The 18,044-nt window shown below is 46.4% G+C and overlaps 1 protein-coding gene across 9 annotated transcripts in view; it reads right to left on the bottom strand.

Annotated features, from left to right (window-relative positions):
- Positions 1–5,553: 5,553 nt before the first annotated feature.
- SGMS1 (sphingomyelin synthase 1) overlaps positions 5,554–18,044 on the bottom strand; it is a 114,470-nt gene continuing 101,979 nt past the window's right edge. For all 9 annotated transcript variants that reach the window (XM_005505193.3, XM_005505194.3, XM_065068151.1 and 6 more), the window contains 4 exons: positions 15,570–15,687; positions 11,434–11,587; positions 10,524–10,690; positions 5,554–7,964 (listed from right to left, as the gene is read on the bottom strand). In XM_005505193.3, coding sequence (XP_005505250.1) covers positions 7,785–7,964; positions 10,524–10,690; positions 11,434–11,587; positions 15,570–15,687 — 619 coding nt within the window. In that variant the 3' untranslated portion in view covers positions 5,554–7,784. The remainder of the gene's footprint in view (positions 7,965–10,523; positions 10,691–11,433; positions 11,588–15,569; positions 15,688–18,044) is intronic.

The raw sequence follows: 18,044 nt of genomic DNA, 5'->3' as shown, positions 1-18,044 counted from the left end.
AAAACGCAGCTGCCTCACACACCTTTGTCTGCTGGAAAAGCCGTGGGGCTCTTGAACGTCTCCAAAAGGCCCTCCTGGAGATTCACACCAATTCTGCTGCCTTTCTGTTAATTAAACTCATTAAAAAAAAAAGGAGTGTAAAAGAGATGAACCAGCTGATATAAGTCACTGTGCATGAATAGCTGGGAAGAGGACAGATCTGCTGTGCAGTCTGGCTGAGTTTTTGTTTGCCTCTGTGCTGGGGAGTATCAAAAGGGTGGATGGGTAATGAAGAGCCTTGATGTTTTCTTAAAAAGAAACAAACCAACACAAGAGCCATGCATTGCCCAGGCTTTTCTTTATCTCATTGGGATATTTTGTGCCACCCTCTTCAAAACCAGTGAGTCTGGCTGGATTTCTGCAGCCACCGAAGCCAGCTGCATCAGCCCTGCATTGTCTGGGTTTGCAAACCTTTGCTTTCCTGGGAAGCCGCTGCAAATCCGCCAAAGCACTGAGCAATTCTCCAGTGGGATCAGGCACCTTGGATGGAAACCTTGATTCAAGCCTGTTTGCTGAGCCACGGGCAGTTCCTGAGCAGAAAATTGGAACAACCACCCTCTCAACATGGGCATAATGCTTGTACAGATCCAAGAGGTTCACCAAAGCCTGGGATCCTGGATGTCAGGAGGGAAAAGCAATTATGAGGCCTCTTAGATAACGTTGTTTGTTTAATAAAGAATGGCCAAAGTCCTTTTTACACGGACACACGAGGATTCTGAGGGCAGGAGATAACGTTTCTGCACAGAGCCGTCAGCAAAAAGCCACTCAGGCTTTGGCAAGGACACATCAGGGGTGAGCCAGGCAGCACCACGTGCATTTTCTTCCCCACCTTTCCTGGTCTAAACACTCCCACGCCTGCTCCAAGCAGCAGCAGATGGCTCTGCTGGAGCCCTGGCCATGATGGCCATGCTTGGGTACAGCCCCATGACCAGGCCGGCTCACAGGCTGACCCAGAAGCACCAAGTGGCAGCACAAGATCTCTCTTGAGACCTCTGGTTGGTTGCCCAACACCTGGAACATAGTTATTTCCTTCTGGAGCATCTTCTGCCTCCAGAGGCCAATGCAGCGATTCAGGTGTTTCACCAAGATCTGAGGTGGGGTTAAAGCTCCTCAAGTATTTCTTTGGAAAGCTTGAGCATGGTGGACAAGGTGCCACTCTTGCAGCTGCCTTCAGTCACTTCAGAAACATCTAGATCTTCTGGGTAAGTCAAACCTGCCACCCCTGAGCTGGGAGAGCTTGTCCCGTTGGGTTCCACAAGAGCTTGGCTGTGGACATGCCTCCTGCCAGCTCTCAGGAACTGCCTGAGCTTGGGCTCGAGTGACACAAGGAAACGTAGCTAAAACCGGCTTTTAAATACACCGCTTAAGCTCAGGGAGTTACAGGTGAAACCAAAAACCTCAATGGGGAAGCAAGAGATGACAACGATGAAGCCATAGGGACCAGCAACCAGAAGAGCAGCACAACAAAATCCTGCTGCAGTCCCAGCACTGAGATACCCCACGTTCCTCCAGCACCCGTCCTTGTACACGTGAAGATGTTTTCCAGGACACACTGACACCTCGGCAGGATGCGGCATTTGGGTACTGGCAGCTTGCTGGGAGACAGACTGTTGTGTTGTGGAAATGCCCTGTGTCCACGGCGCAGCCGAGAGCTGCTCCTGGGAGCGGGATCAGACCCATCTGCGGTGGGCAACGGTGACTTTCCTGCTGGAAAACACGTCTGGCAGCACACACGGGAGGTTTAGGAAGGGCAGGTTGGACGGAGAGAGGGGCTTTTGTGAAAGTAGTGAAACTGGAACCACTGTGTTTTCTGAACTCAGAAGAGCGGTACCACTGAGTGACACCTGAACCGAAGGGACACCCACCAAACAGCATTGAAACGTTGTCCTGGGATGCGGTACGAGCAAGGACCCTCCTGCTCCGCCGGACAACTGAGCCCTGGCCAGTTTTTGCTGCTAATACTCAATTGATGTTCAGACATGGGAACACCCCAAAATTCCCCAGATCATGTGTTTTAAATCTATCCAAACATGAAATGCAAACGGCTTAAAGCTTCCCCACACATGGAAAAGATTTTGACATCGATCATTTGAAGCAGTAGCAAAAGGCCAAACAGGTTTTCCCTGTTTCATAAGAAATACCGCTGCTTCCGAACCTGAAGCATCCTCCCTTGCTGTCCCTCCAGCCCGGCTGAGGTTTCCCACGAGCTAAAAATCCAGAACAACGTCATGAAGAGGTTGCGTGACACAGCACGGGCCGGTTGTCCCTTCTGTGGGATGAAAAGCGTGTAGAAATGTGGAAAAGCACCACTTCTCAGTTTCTCCAAACAGCAGCACAACCCAAACGACAAGGGCACTGGAGCAAGGATCAAAATCTCCGCCAAAAGGTAACTGTGGGCTTAACAATGACAGCAAAAATCTTGCGGCGAGATGAAACGGGGAGGAATGTTCTGATCACTCTGTCAAAAGGCTGGCGATGCACGGAAGCACACGGAAGGGCTAAAAATAATAAACCGGAGTATCTCTCGCTGCTGGCAGGTGCTGAGCTGCATCTGTGCAAAGGAATAGATAACGTCCTGAGCTCCTTTCCCTTTAAGCCTACAAAACATTAAGGGGAAAATGAAGAGAAACCACCTTGGAGGGAGAGCCGAGGCTCCCGAACCAAAACCGCGCTGCCGGGCAGCAAACACAGACCCCTGTTCCGCGCTCAGACTCGCCGCTCAGACCCATCCTGCCAGACCTGTTCCACCTGCAAGAAGCTGAGGTGAACCAAAATGAACTCAAAACAAAGGCTTGCTCAAATAACTCGTCTGGCGGCGCGTCCTTCCCCCAGGGGAAATGAAGATCAGCGGTTATGATAGTGCTGTGCTGTGATTGATGTGTGCCGCGGCCGCAGGCAACCAGCGCTGAAGCCCAAGCAGAAGTGGTTATTGAGTTAGGCAGTAGGTTGGCCAAAAGTCACCCAGAGCATCATAAACAGGTCCAAAGGACAGACAGACAGACCCTTCGGCTCTGCGGCTGCTTTGCAAAGCCCGGGGAGGGAGATGGACTAAAGCGTTACGTGGGCAAAAGCGGGGTTGGATAAATCGCCTTGACCCTTCACGGGGTGGAGGTACCTGCGGGAAAGCTCTTGCAGTAAGTTGTCCCCATGGTGTCAAAGGGATGGGACCAACCCCAAAGTGACGGGATCTCATGGCCCTACCTGGAGGATCGTCCCCATCATCAGAAAGGGGTAACTGAGGGACTCATCCTTGTTTAGACAGAGAGCAAAATGAGGTACGAGATTTCCAAGTCTAAGCTGGCAGCACCATCAGGAGACGTCAGAAGAAACCCTATGGGTGCTGGTTTTGGCTCCAGCCCACCTTCTCCTGCCCAAAGCAATTCCCCCAGGTTAATCCATTCCCCTTCTCCCCCTTCACTGACCTACAAGAAGATCACAAGATGGCTGGATGCATTGGGAAACGTTTGTTGGAAAACAGACTCTTTGGTGGCAACATCATCTTCATTTGCACCCAAAACAGCATTTATCAAAGTCAATCCTGGGCCCAGGACAGACGTTTTGGTCACACAGCTGGCGGCAGCCCCAGAGGCGCGGGACTTACCTGGGGTGCGGAGAGCACAGGGAAAGCAGCAGGGAAAGCATCGCTCCGTGGAATTGCCAAGCAGCACGTGCAAAGCAGAAGCGCTCTGGTAGAAGATGAGGAAAACCTCCTCTGGGCCTGGAGACTGAAAAACAGCAAAGCAGAATCAGGCAGATCATTCCCAAACTGACACCCGCTGGCTTTTTCTGGGCAAAAACATATCACACAGCTGGCAGCAACAGGTCCAGAAGCTTCCTAAAGCACCTGGACAATAATTTCTTGGTACAGGTACTAAGGGAACTGACCTTCCGAGCTTTGGTTCTCACCAACAGAGAGGGTCTCACGGGTGAAGCAATAATTGGCGGCTGCCTTGGCCACAGTGACCACAAAGCAGTCAGGTTCAAAATCTTTGCTAATAGGAAGAAAACTGACAGCAAGAACCCAGCACTGGGTGTGGGGAGAGCAGACTTGAGGCTGCTCAGAGATCTACTTAGTAAGGGTCCCTGGGAAGAAGATTTTGAAGTCAGTGTTGGCTGTTTTTTAAGTACCACCCACTAAAAGCACAGAAGCAGTTGGTTCCAAAATGCCCAAGATCTAGCGGAAAGCCAGCCTGGTTGAGCAGGGAAGAGGAGACTGAGGGGAGAGCTCATGGCAGCTACAGCTTCCTCATAAGGACAGTGACCAACAACAGAACCCAGGGAATGGCAGAAGATGTGCCAGGGGAGGCTCAGGTTGGACATGAGGAAAAGGTTCTTCACCCAGAGGTGCTGGACACTGAACAGGCTCCCCAGGGAGGTGTCACAGCCCCAAGCCCAACAGTGTTTAAGAAGAGACAGGACAATGTCCTCACACACACGGTGTGAGCTGTGGGGTGTCCTGTGCAGGGACAGCAGTTGGACTCCATGATCCTGTGGGTCCTTCCAACCCAGGACATTCTGTGATTGATTCTCCATGCCAGAAAAGGCAACCACCTGGATTTCAGCCACCGCTGAAAACCATCTGCAGTGAATTTGGAGGAAACCCGCTCCCAAACCTTGCTAGAGATCATAGAATTGTTTTGGTTGGAAGAGACCCTCAAGATCACCGCCTCCAACTGTTAACGTGCTTATTTACTTAAACGAGGCTGCAGAACAGACATGCAGAGGGTGTTGAGCCCGAATCCCGGTACCCACCAGCCAAGCCTACAGCAGATAACCAGCAGCAGCAATGACACTAAGAGAATGCACCAGCGCTGCAAAATACGCGTTAATTTTCTACAGGGATGCTGCATCTTCCTGCCCGGTCACCGTGGCGAGTGGATGACCCCCAGCCAAACCAGGCTCCTTTCCCACTGTGTCCAATTTGGCTGAGACTCAACCACTTCATTCTATCAATACGACAGCCCGGGTGAGCTGCTGTGAGCTCTCCCGGCTCAATCAGTGAGCTGCGTGGCCATGGTTTCACTACCCACAGGTCAGTGGATGAGCCCAGCTTAAGTTTAATATCAATCATTTAGCTTAAGCAAATGCACACTGAATATAAGGTTGTGTGATTTTTAATATACTCCCTGCTTCACGTTACTTGGTGAGCTGGATTTGCTGAAATCTTAAGCTGTAAAGTCCTGCTCATATTTACCAAAAGCAACTACAAACTACACTGAACACTTGCAAAATTAGGTCCAGTTCACTGGGAAGAACAGAGCAGACACCCACAGAAGAACGAGGCAGCACAAGCACCGGGCTGGTGTTCATATGATTTAACAACATTGTCTCCCACCTCCTCCCTCGGTCCCGTCCTGCAGGCCGCGCAGCGCCCGGAGCGGCGTGACAGCGCTGAGCCCCATGTCCCCGCGTCCCCGCGTCCCCTCCTCGAGCCAACGCGCTCCGCCAAAGCGCAGTTCCGCTGCGAAATAAACACCAAGATCCATGCAGTAAGTCAGACACTACAATGCAGGATTCAGCAGATTCCATTTAATGTCATGTGCATATATCCATACATTTACTTATGTCAATGGTTTTGATGTGCGTGATGCCAGGTCTTGAAAAATCTACTCGTTCATTTACGTCTGGGAGCGTGAATTCTCTCAAGCCGTCAGAACAAACAGACTTTGGCCAATTGCAACAATAATATTGTGAATTGAAGGTAAAGCAGGCAGAGCTCATCCCCAAAATTCACAGAGAGCTCCACAAAGGCTGTTACAAAGGGTTTTGTTGAGAAGTGTGGGGCACGAGGAAACCCCCACTGAGGAAACTGGTAAGAAATGGGTTCATCGGGTTGAGCGCCCTGCGTAAAACACTAGAAATAACACCCCATTTTCCCTCAAGGAAAAATTGGGGCAGGGCGGAGAAGTAGAGATAAACCATGTCAAAATAATAATAATAGTAATAATAATAATACTAAAGAAATGACACTTCCAGCACCACGTCTTCACAGCAATGTCACCTTTTCCAGCCCCATGGGTGGGGATGTTTTGGCGCCGCATCCCAGCGGTTTTGGGGTAGATTTTTCAAGGCCTGGGGTGGCTCCCAGGAGGCTCCTCCCCGGGTCCCGCTCCCGCCCGCCCCGCAGCCATTGCATAGCATTTGTTCATAGATAAGGCACGGATTTGCCCAACGCAAACAGCAATTCCAAATCAATGCAGTTTCCATACAGTCCAGATTGGATGGCCGACAGTGCAATAACACATCAAATTAAAGGCAAGGTTTGGAAGAATAAACCCAGCTTTAAATTTCAACTGAATATTAAAAAGATAAAGGAAACTACATTTTTCAAAAGCCTTTTTATTTTCCTTCACCATTGTTGTTTTACAATACAAATATCACCTTGTGAATACACAAAAACCCTACAGAAGATAACTCTGCTTCACGTAAAATACAGAATGGATATATATATATTTATATATATATTTTCTCTTCTTCATTCTTTAAAAAAACTCTTTTGCTCTGCACATTGGCAAGTTTAGGATAGAATACTTCCCCAAACATACAGTATGTATGGTAGGAGTGAAACTTAGAATTCCATGCAGTTTCTGCACAAATATCTTAAAGAAATAGATTCTCTTTGTTGTTTCTCAACACCATTTCAAGACGGGATGGAGAAACCATTCGCAGTTCACTCAGTGATCATTTGTAAAATTCTTAAAAAACAGGAATTCATGGCTGTTTTTCTGTTTAAAATACCAAGTAGACAAGAAAGTGATACCTTTAGTTGGACCTGCCCACAATGTGTGAGCAAGATCTTCTTATATACTTTTCCCCTACACATGGCGATTTCAACATTATAAGCAAATTTCCAGTTTAATTTAGCTATAAATGCAAAAATTAGTAATTATACAGTATATATAATTCTGCTTTCATGGAATACTTTATTTTAAATAAAAACATTTAAGACTGCCTACTGACCATACAATCAAGACAAGAAAGGCACTAGAAACATAGACAAATCTCTCTCTCCCAAGAAGCATCTTCTTTAAACTCTCTATTCTCTGACATGTAAAAATCTTTTTAAATTTAATTTTCATACACATCTTGAAAAATAAAGTTAGGAAATACTTAGAAAATCACTTTACAACTCTTTTTTTGTTGGGTTTTTTTGCACTTTTTGACACAGTCACTGCAGACTCTACAAAATCAAGATTACCAAACCTTCCTGTGTCTATCACCTTATACGTAGCGCCGTGCAACAGGTAGAAAGATTTCTCCATTGTACCCAAGGCAGGTATTTAAGAAACCTTCATATAGTCATTTGCTAGAAAATGGCTTACAGCCCAATCTTTGGGGCAAGAGATATGAAAAGTATGTTTTCCCAAGAAAATAATATGCTTTATTCCCAGACGTGACTGGAAAGACCAGAACTTATGATATAAAAGCTTTCATTTATGCCGTCGCATCATATACAAAGGAACACGGTGATGGGTAAATGTAAATCCCAAATCTATTGACAAGAAATGTATAACAGTGCGTGATAAGTTAATTTGTGTTGTTTTCTTTATTGTTGTCCAACGCAGATCCTTTGGAGAGAAAAAAAGATCACAGTGCTTACCAGGTAACTGAATTAAGTCAAGGGAACTGTTAAAAGAAAGGGTTAGGGAGCAGTTGATTCATGTTTTTTATGGCATCTTCTCGTAGGGAGTTCGTAGCACTTGGGACGGGTCGTTTTCCCCCCCGTTCTGTGCGGCGCCTCGGTGTTACGTGTCATTCACCAGGCGGCTGTACTTGACCTGCCGGCCCCGCTGCAGCGCCGGCCAGGGGAAGGGCCAGTGGTACGAGCGAGGTACAATTCCTTGCACATTCTTTTCAAAGTACTGGAAGGGCTTGTACCACCAGACCCTTGCGAGGAGGTTTGTTTGAGAAGCTTCTTTTAGCACCTGCACAAAGATAAACAGAAAAAAAAATAAAGAGGATTATAAAAGAGCGCGTCACCCGCACGGATGCATTGCACGTCGCTTGCAATGGTGTGTCCTGCTGTCCTGGTTTTGTTAAAAACAAATTTCTCGTTTAGTGAATGTGCCTGTCAGCTAAAGCTTCATATCAGCTGCATTTTCCTGGAGAACCAGATCCATGTTTTGGTGAACACAGCAATGGAATGTGAGGTTATTGATAAGCATGGATGGACATCTCGCCAGAGGGGCAACGAGAAACAGGTGACTAAGAAACTGACCAACCGTGTATAACATCCCATTCATGTGAATACTGCATATAAAAGTGGGAGAGCACGAGGATCTTGTCCCTCTTTCCCTTTTCCTCATGGCCGACATTAGGAGAGGACCTTGTGAGTCGTCCCTGTGAACTGAGGCCAGTGACAGACTGAATCCAGCTCCGGTTGGCTGCAGAGTCCAGTCCAGGACTTCGGGTGCCAGCTCTGCAGTTGCTGGGACTTTCAGGATTGGTTTTGTATATTTTGTATTATTTTCTCTATTCTTATTAGTAGCATTAGTAAAACATTGTTAATTTTCCCAGCTCTCTTCCCTCTGTCCTTCTTTCCCTCCCGATCGCCTGTCCTGAGTGGGAAGTGGGGAGAGGGTGTTAACAATACATCTGCCAGGGTTTTATTGTCACCCCGCAATCAAAACCTTGACACTTCCAAAAATGTCTCGATATCTAGAAACATCCCCTAAACATCTGCATGGACAAAGCTCATGAGGAGCCAAGTGACTTTTCCCCAGTGACATCTGCCCTTGTTTCCAAGGCCTCAGCTGTTCTGTGGTCCCATAGGAAAAGAATGAATGACCAAAGAAATCTGGAAATGAAAAAAGCCACCCCAATGCACAGCTGTGTCCATGAGCATCTCTGGAATTACATATATATCAAGAAGGCCAGCATGCCTCCACCTGTCTGGAGGGGATAACGAACACTGCCCTGCCTTCCAAACGTCCCCAAACTGTCCCCATCCAGCCTTCGGCTTCTCCCAACCATGACCAAGCCAGAGGGACAAACCCAAGCGCCCTGCTGCGTGTCCACAGCGGTGGTGCAGGGAAGAACCGTGCTGTGTGGTGGGCTGGTACGAGCACAGGGATTCTGTGCTAAGCTTGCTTTCCATGTCATAAACTCACGTGTAAAATAAACTCCCGTTAGCCCCAAGGGGCTTTTGCTCAGACGCAAGGCACAGCCCCTCTGCACAGAGCATCACCAAGAAGGACCGATGTGCACACAAATGCTTAAGGATCCAGAGATGGATATTTCCCAACATCTCAGCGACTTCGGGAAGAAATGTTGAGCTATCTTCTGAGTCACATAGAATCATTTGGGTTGGAAGAGACCTCAAGATCATTGAGTCCAACCATAACCCAACCCTGGCACTACCCCATGTCCCTGAGAACCTCATCTCCACAGCTGTCTCTGTGTATTACTTCAAGCAGCATCAAAACCACTGGAATAAAATGACATGAAGACCTCGATACGCTCTAAAAGTAGGTACCATCACAATGTTAACTCATTTCCTATCATCATACTAGGTCTTCCTTAAACATAATTAACTGGAATAATCTGCAACAGATAAGCAAAATATCTTCCGCCACATTGCACGGGAAATTTCTGGCCACAAAAGCACGCTGTTCCAGACCTAAAGAAGTTATCCTATCGCAAGTTTCTCTTAACTTTCTAGGTCTTTCCCATGAAGAACAGACTTGTGCATTTCCTCTTGCATTCCTCATCAGTGTCTGCTCGGCTCCTATTGCTCGAATTCATTGACATGAAAGTAAGAAGGAGAATGACATGAAACCTCATTTAGACTTCTTCATTTGACCTTTGCATCACCACTGCTCTCGGGTTGAGTATGACGAACCAGGCTTTGCTATCTCCCACCAAGTGCTGCGTCTCCTAAGCAGCTCCTTGTTCTCAGTATTTCCCTCGTCACCTCATTTTTCATGCCTTTCCAGGCACAGACCTTAGAACAGGAACAGCTCCACTCTCCTCCAAAAGGAAAACATTTCCCTTAGTCAGGAGAACTTATCACCACTTGGAGACGCTTTGAAAACGTGGCTCACCTTTAGCGAGGCCTCACACTATTGCTCAAGAGACCTTTCATCTAATCAAAGGGCACAAGCCACAGAATACAAGGAAAACCCAGCTGACTTCAACATTAAAAAAAACCCACCACATCTAAACGGTTTGCTCTGCTATCACAGAACCGGCCAATTAGCTCAAACTCAGAAGGACTTAAAAATTGAGGTTATGCAGCGGGAGCAAAGTGGCTGGCCTGCCTGTAGGTGTTTTTTTGTGGTCAAGACACAAGATGAACCCAACCGATGGTGCCTCTTCTTTCCCGCAAACCCAACGGGATGGGAGGGATTGAGGGACACTCCAGAAGACACGGACAAGCCCACTCCTACTCCTGCAGAAAGGCTGATGGCAACGCGCCGACGCTCGCCCACCGCCACGCTATGGCAAGCGGAGCAACGCGGATCCCGAGAGCAGGAGAAACTCACTTGCTGGTTGGCCATCGTGTGATACCACCAGAAAAGTCTTGTAGTGATGTAGTAAGCCACCACCACATCCACAGTGTAGTGGTCGTGAGCAAGGAGGATGCAGAACATCCCGACCATGCTGAACGCCCAGCAAAGCCAGTGATACCACCAGAGTCGCCGTGGGGAATCTGGAAAGAAGCACAAACAGGGGTTACTTCAGAGCACAAAGTTATCAGCATGCAGGAGTATCGCTGTAATTAGCAGAGGACTTGGATTGCAATGCTGGTAGCACGATGCCTGCATTGGCATTAAAAGCAGGAATGCTGAGATCACAAAATAAGTATCGTTCTCTTAGGGCATAACTTCAAATTGTACTCAGAGGCAAGCAGATACTTGGAAAATAGAAAGGGTATGAAAACCCTGACAAACAAGCCCAATACATAATGATATAATACACCCTGGTCAGTAAAATTAACTGATTTGCATTTCAACATTCATTATATTAATAATAATATATGACTATTCTAATAATAGCAATACATTATTATTGTAATAATTCTAAAACACCCATTCCTCCCGTCTTTCATAAAAGATAAATGCCCAGTTCTTGCAAAAAAAGCAAAGTTGCATTTAGTGTTGCATTTAGTTGCACTTACTACATGTAGGTAAAATACCATCCATCAGGCAGGGAGCAATGAAGGTTTCAATTACATTTTAAACATTTTATTCAAAATAAAATGCTTAATTCATGCATCAACATGGTAGAGTGTTTTATTTTGTCTCCAAAGCTTTCTTTTTAAGCAAGCCCTATGTTCTGTTACTTTTATTTACCCGAAAAAGCGTGCATTATTACTGTAATTGAATTAACCGATCAGCACAACTATCATTCTTCAATTAGCAAGGAATTCTGAGTGCACAGCAATGAACTTACACTCTTTGATAAATAAGTATGTAAGTGTTAAGATGACGGTGTGGCCGCTGTACAGGTAGTCGCCGCACATGTGGTGGGATCCTGTGATGGACAATCCTCCGCCAGCAAGCAGCTTCATTATCCTTCGCAGATGAGATTCCCAGTCTCCAAAAAGCTGGTGGAAGAGTCAAAACACAAAAGGCCGGTAAAATATCAGCGCTAACCTCTCAGAGTTTAAAGCAATGGTGTTCGTCAGCAACTTCGCCTTTCTGTTATTTTTAATTGGTGCAATTCACAAGATCAATCAGTAAATCCACAGCCTTTCCGCACGCTAGCAGTACATTTCTATATGAAAAAAATGTTAAAAATGGAAATGAGACATGAGTTTGTTTCTTACTGATGCTTTGTATCTGTTATAGTCATATGAAACTTCATCCATCTGTCTAAAATATTCATTTGAAATATTCCATGTATGAAGTATCCTGGAAATTATTACAGTTTCCCTGTATATACACAGTATCCCAAAGGACTACTCTTTCTTCCTATGCTCACAATATAGCTTGAAAAGGCAAATGTGTGTAAAAGATACAACACGTCACTTCCAGCTGCACTGAAAAACAAGGCATTTTGCAGTATAATACCAAAGCAAAAAATTGATCCCAATGTGGTTGAACGCCTGCCAGTGGCTACACTCGGAGATACTTATGGTAAAAGAGCGAACAAAAATTGTTCTTTCTTTATTATTTATAAATACTTGTTGCTAAAACACAAAGACGTAGTCTTCTTCCCAGGTCCTGTTGGCAGTTTTTGCTAATCACAGAATCGACTGGGTTGGAAAAGAGCTCAGAGATCATCAAGTGCAACCCTTGGTCCAACTCCAGCCCATTGACTAGATCATGGCACTAAGTGCCATGTCCAATCTCAGCTTAAAAACCTCCAGGGCCGGTGAGTCCAGCACCTCCCTGGGCAGCCATTCCAATGCCTGACCACTCTCTCTGCAAAGAATTGCTTTCTAACATCCAGCCTCAGTTTCCCCTGGCAGAGTTGAAGCCCATGGCCCCTTGTCCTATTGCTGACTGCCTGGGAGAAGAGACCAATCCCCATGCTTGTGGCTGTGCAGGAAAATGATTCTTACTGGGAATCTTCATGCAGAGCTAACGGGTTCAGATCTCTTATAATTCATCATATTATATTCTTGCACTGGGATATGCAATGGGCACGTGTTTGTGTATATGTACCTAAACAGACATGAACCTCACGTGCATACAGTGAGGTTCAGAACAGCGACTCTTGGAAAAGCTACAACTTGTGCAATACAGTCTCAAAAACCCAGCATCACCAATGAAAAGGAATTAAAAATATTGCCAGCTCAAGCTAAAATGTTGTCATGTTCTCTAAACATCTGTTTTGCCTTCTGTTTAAGAGGCAACACTCTAAAATAAACCAAGTTTAATGTCATTGGTCTTGTTGAGAACAGCACAGGCCCTGCAGATGATAATCCAACAGAAAACGGGATGAGCCACCTGGGGGGTTTTCCTCCGTCCCACCTCCAGCCCATGATGTTGGTGCAAAGGATATTTCTGATTCAAAAAAAGCCGGACTGAAGCAAACCTGAGTCCTTCTGATGATGATACCTCCTCCTAGGTCACCAAAGGGCAGCCTGCACTGTCCCAAGACTTGGGTTTTGCTGCTCCTAGCTCTAAAACAAGCCCAAAACCTGAATAAACCCACCAAGAAAATATGTCATGGGACAAGCACAACGAGGACGTGCTGAGCGTCCCCAGGATGTGACGGGCTGCAGGAGCCATCAGAGCTCAAAGGAGCAGGACGAAGGGATTGATGCACATGACTACACATGTGCTGCATTCTTCCCTCGTTTTATAACGTTTTAAAAACCAATTAACAGCCAGAAGGAAACACAAATCTCCCTAGCTGGCCACTAGAGGCATGTTTTTCTTTTATTTTAAAGCCTGGTCTTGCTTTAAGAAGTGGAAATTATTAATTTCTGGCAGATTTAAAGAGGGTCTTTGCAGCAATTAAACATCCCCTGCCAGTTTCTTACAAAACATTAAAATTCTCCCCAAAGCAACTCAAGAAGGAGTCAAGAGGTATTCTTTTCCCAGCAGTATATTCACAGTGTTCAGGAAAGCCCAGCTCATCCTTAGTCTTATCAGGGCACCAGAAGAGCACAACATAGGCTTGGCTTTACTTGAGCAGTAAGACGGACTTGCCAAGGCTGTAAATTGCCCCAGACGGCAGACTGACGCACTCCAGCCCATTAATACCTGTGTTCTTTGTTAATTTTATAATGGCTGACAGACCAAATACAACGGTGACTCCTCTTGCTTGTCTTTACAAAAGACCTCGGTCCTTCCCAAAGCCACCTGTGGCTTGGCAAACAATCAAACCCTCGCGTTAATACATTCCTGGGCTTTATTTCCCCAAGGAACCGAAGCATTTCAGCTTTGTGTGTACACACCGCAAGCCCCACCGCGACAGCACGTGTGCAGAGTCAAATCAGGGTTTTACTACCTATAAATCAGTGATTTTACTACCTGGCATCTAATGTACAGCTGGGCACACAAAGGCATTGAACTGTGCATGTGGTACATTTTTCACACACACAGAATGGACTGGGTTGGAAAAGACCTCAGAGATCGTCAAGTCCAACCCTTGGTCCAACTCCAGTCCATTGACTAGATCATGGCACTAAGCGCCATGTCCAAGCTCAGCTTAAAAACCTCCAGGGCCGGTGAGTCCAGCACCTCCCTGGGCAGCCATTCCAATGCCTGACCACTCTCTCTGCAAAGAATTGCTTTCTCATCTCCAGCCTCAGTTTCCCCTGGCAGAGTTGAAGCCCATGGCCCCTTGTCCTATTGCTGACTGCCTGGGAGAAGAGACCAATCCCCCCCTGGCTAGAACTGCCCTTCAGGTAGTTCTAGAGAGTGCTGAGCTCACCTCTAAGCCTCCTCTTCTCCAGACTAAACAAGCCCAGCTCCCTCAGCCTCTCCCCATAGGGCTTGTGTTCAAGTCCCTTCCCCAGTCTTGTTGCTCTTCTCTGGACCCGCTCCAGCACTTCAATCTCTTTCCTGAACTGAGGGGCCCAGAACTGAACACAATACTCCAGGTGTGGCCTCACCAATGCAGAGCACAGGGGAAGGATCACTGCCCTTGTCCTGCTGACCACTCTGGTTTGGATACAGGACAGGATCCCATTGGCCTTCTTGGCCACCTGGGCACACTGTTGGCTCATGTTGAGCTTCCTGTCCATTAGTCCCCCAGGTCCCTTTCTGCCTGACTGCTCTCCAGCCACTCTGCGCCCAGCCTGGAGCGCTGCAGGGGGTTGTTGTGGCCAAAGTGCAGGACCCGGCACTTGGCCTTATTGAACTTCATCCCATTGGAATCGGCCCATTTTTCCGGTCTATCCAGATCCCTCTGCAGAGCCCTCCTGCCTTCCAGCAGGTCGACACTCCCTCCCAACTTGCTGTCATCAGCAAATTTACTGATGATGGTCTCAATCCCCTCATCTAAATCATCAATAAGGATGTTAAACAGGACTGGACCCAACACTGACCCCTGGGAAACACCACCAGTGACTGGCCGCCAGCTGGATGCAGCCCCATTCACCAGCACTCCACACTTTCACAGGTATTACCTCCTTGTTTTATTTTCTGAGCAACCTGAGCTGGAAGGGGTTGGATTAGACGAGCTTTGAAGGTCCCTCCAACCGAAACTATTCTGATTTTCATTCCTCAGCACAACAAACAGGATTTGGTGTGCTAAACTGGGGAGAAGGCAGCGAATCCCTGTGCTAAAATAATTGCAAAAATACACCTGGGGACGAAAGGCTGCAAAGGAGATGGAGTTTCCCCAGCCTTAGAAAAGCCTCTTTGGGCCATTTTCAAATATAAATCACGTTTGGATTTGACATGCTGAAGTCTTTAGAAATAAATGAGTCAGTGTGGCACGTCCACCTTTGCTTTGATGGAGACAGAAAACTGAGATTAGAGCTTATGATCTACAGGATGGCCCCATAGGGCCAAACCGGTATTTTCAATTTCATAACAATGATTGAGAAAACGTTGCTCGTCGTTTTGGTAACAGCAAGACAAGGGGAAAACATCAGGGTTAAAATAAGGCAGTCGGAATTAGTTTACCTTTGGAGAACACTTGAAATGCATGCCAGGGACTGGGAGTGTGGTCACATACATTGTAATGCACCGGTACAGGTATAGTGTGCCAACTATACAGAAAAATCTTCTGCTAATGATAGACCTAGAGGAAAAAGAAACAAAAGAGAAGAAAAAATAAGGTCACTGAATGCAAACAAAATATGCAAAGGGAAACATTAACAAAATAAACTACCAACTGTTCTCGATGGGTGTGAAACTCCTGATGGTATCAGCTTACACCTGAGAATACTAAATTGCTTTATAAATATTCCCACGTTGTACGGGTCAGAAACACAAAAAGCAACTCAGCTAATATTACCCATGGAGGTGATTACAGGAAATTTAAGGGCTCAAATACAAAAGCCCGTGCAGATTTAGCACTGAAGACACTAAAAGGCATTTAATGACCCACACCCCTGCAGTAGCTTTGAGTTTTCTATTCAAGGCAGGGGATGAAATGAGAATATTTTCATTTTGAGATGAAAATGAGTCGGTTTATTTCAGCTGACACACACATTTAGCAATTACAAAGAGCTTGTAGGACAATTCAACCCCCTTCTGGCACATCCCGGAGCAACCATAGAGCCCGTGAAGAGTTCCACAAAGAGAAATCGCTGCCCACGGCGCAAAAATCGAGGGCAAATCCAGCCCGAGTTGGTGACCTTACCCACACCAACCCTTTGCATCCTGCTGGTTTGGGTGGGTTAGTTACAATTATGATCCTTCGGGGAACACAAGTTCTGGCATTCATTTGTTGCTATTTTGAAGCATTTACTTAAAAAAAAAAAAAAATCATATTTCTATCAAGCCAAGCTCTTTTGAAGCTCAAAACTGGCCATCTTTCATATTTTTAATAGCTTTTGGCATTATTAAAACGTAGCGCTCCACTCTAGAGAGGAGTATAACTTTGCAGTGCCAGAATCAATAACAACTCGAGTGTCTTAATTCATCAGAAAAGCCTCAACTATGACAGTATAAATACATTTTGCACCCACGTGCTCACTGCTATCGAAACACGGTGTTTCATACTTCTTCTTCGCTCTCCTGGTGCAAACGCAAACAAAGCTGGGAGTTGGAAATGATGCTTTAATGTAGCTCCATGGACTGAAGGGTAAGAGTGGAAGGCTGTGGTTTTCCTCTGCGTTTTGCACGGGGAGTTTTTCCCTGGGAAGGATGATCCAGTAAAGATTTCACCTTTGTGTCTGGCTTTATAACAAGACATTAACACATTTTGCTTTATAACCCAGCACAAATACGAACAGGGGGTTGGGGATTAAAGACAGAGCAGCACTGTATTTAGAGACTGAAGAATTAACAAGTTTTTTCCATCCAGCACTGAACTTTGATTTTTCTTTAATTAAAATTACCCACCAAGCTCTGTGGTTCAGGCAGATTTAGCATATTTTAGCTTTGGAAAGTCTGTGTCGAAGTGCTTTGTACTGTAATATTAAAAAAAATGTAAAAAGCCTCATATTTTCCTTTCTCCAAAGGATTTGTGTGTGTGATTATGAGCCAGCTGGTAAGTACAGCCTCTTGGATTATTACCGGCCAAGGCAACTTTTATTCCAAGTATCCAGCCCTCGCCAATGCGGGTGGCCAGCACGCTGCTTTCCCAGTCCCATGAGCGTGCAGGCTGAACCAGATGTTGAGTACGGCCAAAACCTAGCATTGTGCTCCTCCCAAAACATCTGGGAATGCTGCCCAGAGAAGTTAATTCTACCTCGGCAGCTCGCCCGGACTCCTCGAGATCCCTGCGGCGGCTGCGGAAAAAGGCTCGGGTGGCTCCGAGTCCCCAGCCAGGACCTGCTCCTGCTCTTTGGTGAGAACCCAAGGCCATGGACAATATTCTGCTCAAAGAAAGCTGTGACTACCTGAAGATAAATATAATTTTCAGGGAAGAAAGCAGTAACAGAGGTGAAGGGAAACAGAAACACCCAACACCCTCCTCCCTTGGGGCCCCAACTTTGCAATCCAACAAAGAAGACATGTAGGTTCTACTCAATGTCATCATGCAATCCCTGGACTAAACAAGGAGAACTTGAGTGATCGGTATAACAAATGACACATCTCTGTCGTCCTTCTTTGCGTGGGAGAACAGCAGTCTCAGCTTGGATGAAATCAGGATCTGGTGGGATAAGGAACAGGAATTTCACAAGCGTTTCAAAAAGTCTGAAGCTCTGAAGGTGCCTCCTTTGGTCAAAGGTTCAGCCCAGCAATTCGGTTCGTGGGTAACAAAGCTGCTGGCTCCCTGGTGACACCTGTGAACAGTATCTCTGTGATCTGAGCGGGCGAGGAACCAGGTCTCATCTTGCCCAGCAATTACCTGCCTTCACTTCTTATCTTCAGATCTCCAACGGAGCGTGGCAACGGCTGTCCCTGTCAGAGGAAGGTCGAGCTGGCTTCATTCCCTCTCCTTATTCTAGAATTCAGTTTCCACGGGAGGTGATAATCCACGCCACA

This window comes from Columba livia, chromosome 6 (genome assembly GCF_036013475.1).
Source record: "Columba livia isolate bColLiv1 breed racing homer chromosome 6, bColLiv1.pat.W.v2, whole genome shotgun sequence".
NCBI lineage: Eukaryota > Metazoa > Chordata > Aves > Columbiformes > Columbidae > Columba > Columba livia.
This window is presented reverse-complemented; position numbering and strand designations above follow the sequence as displayed.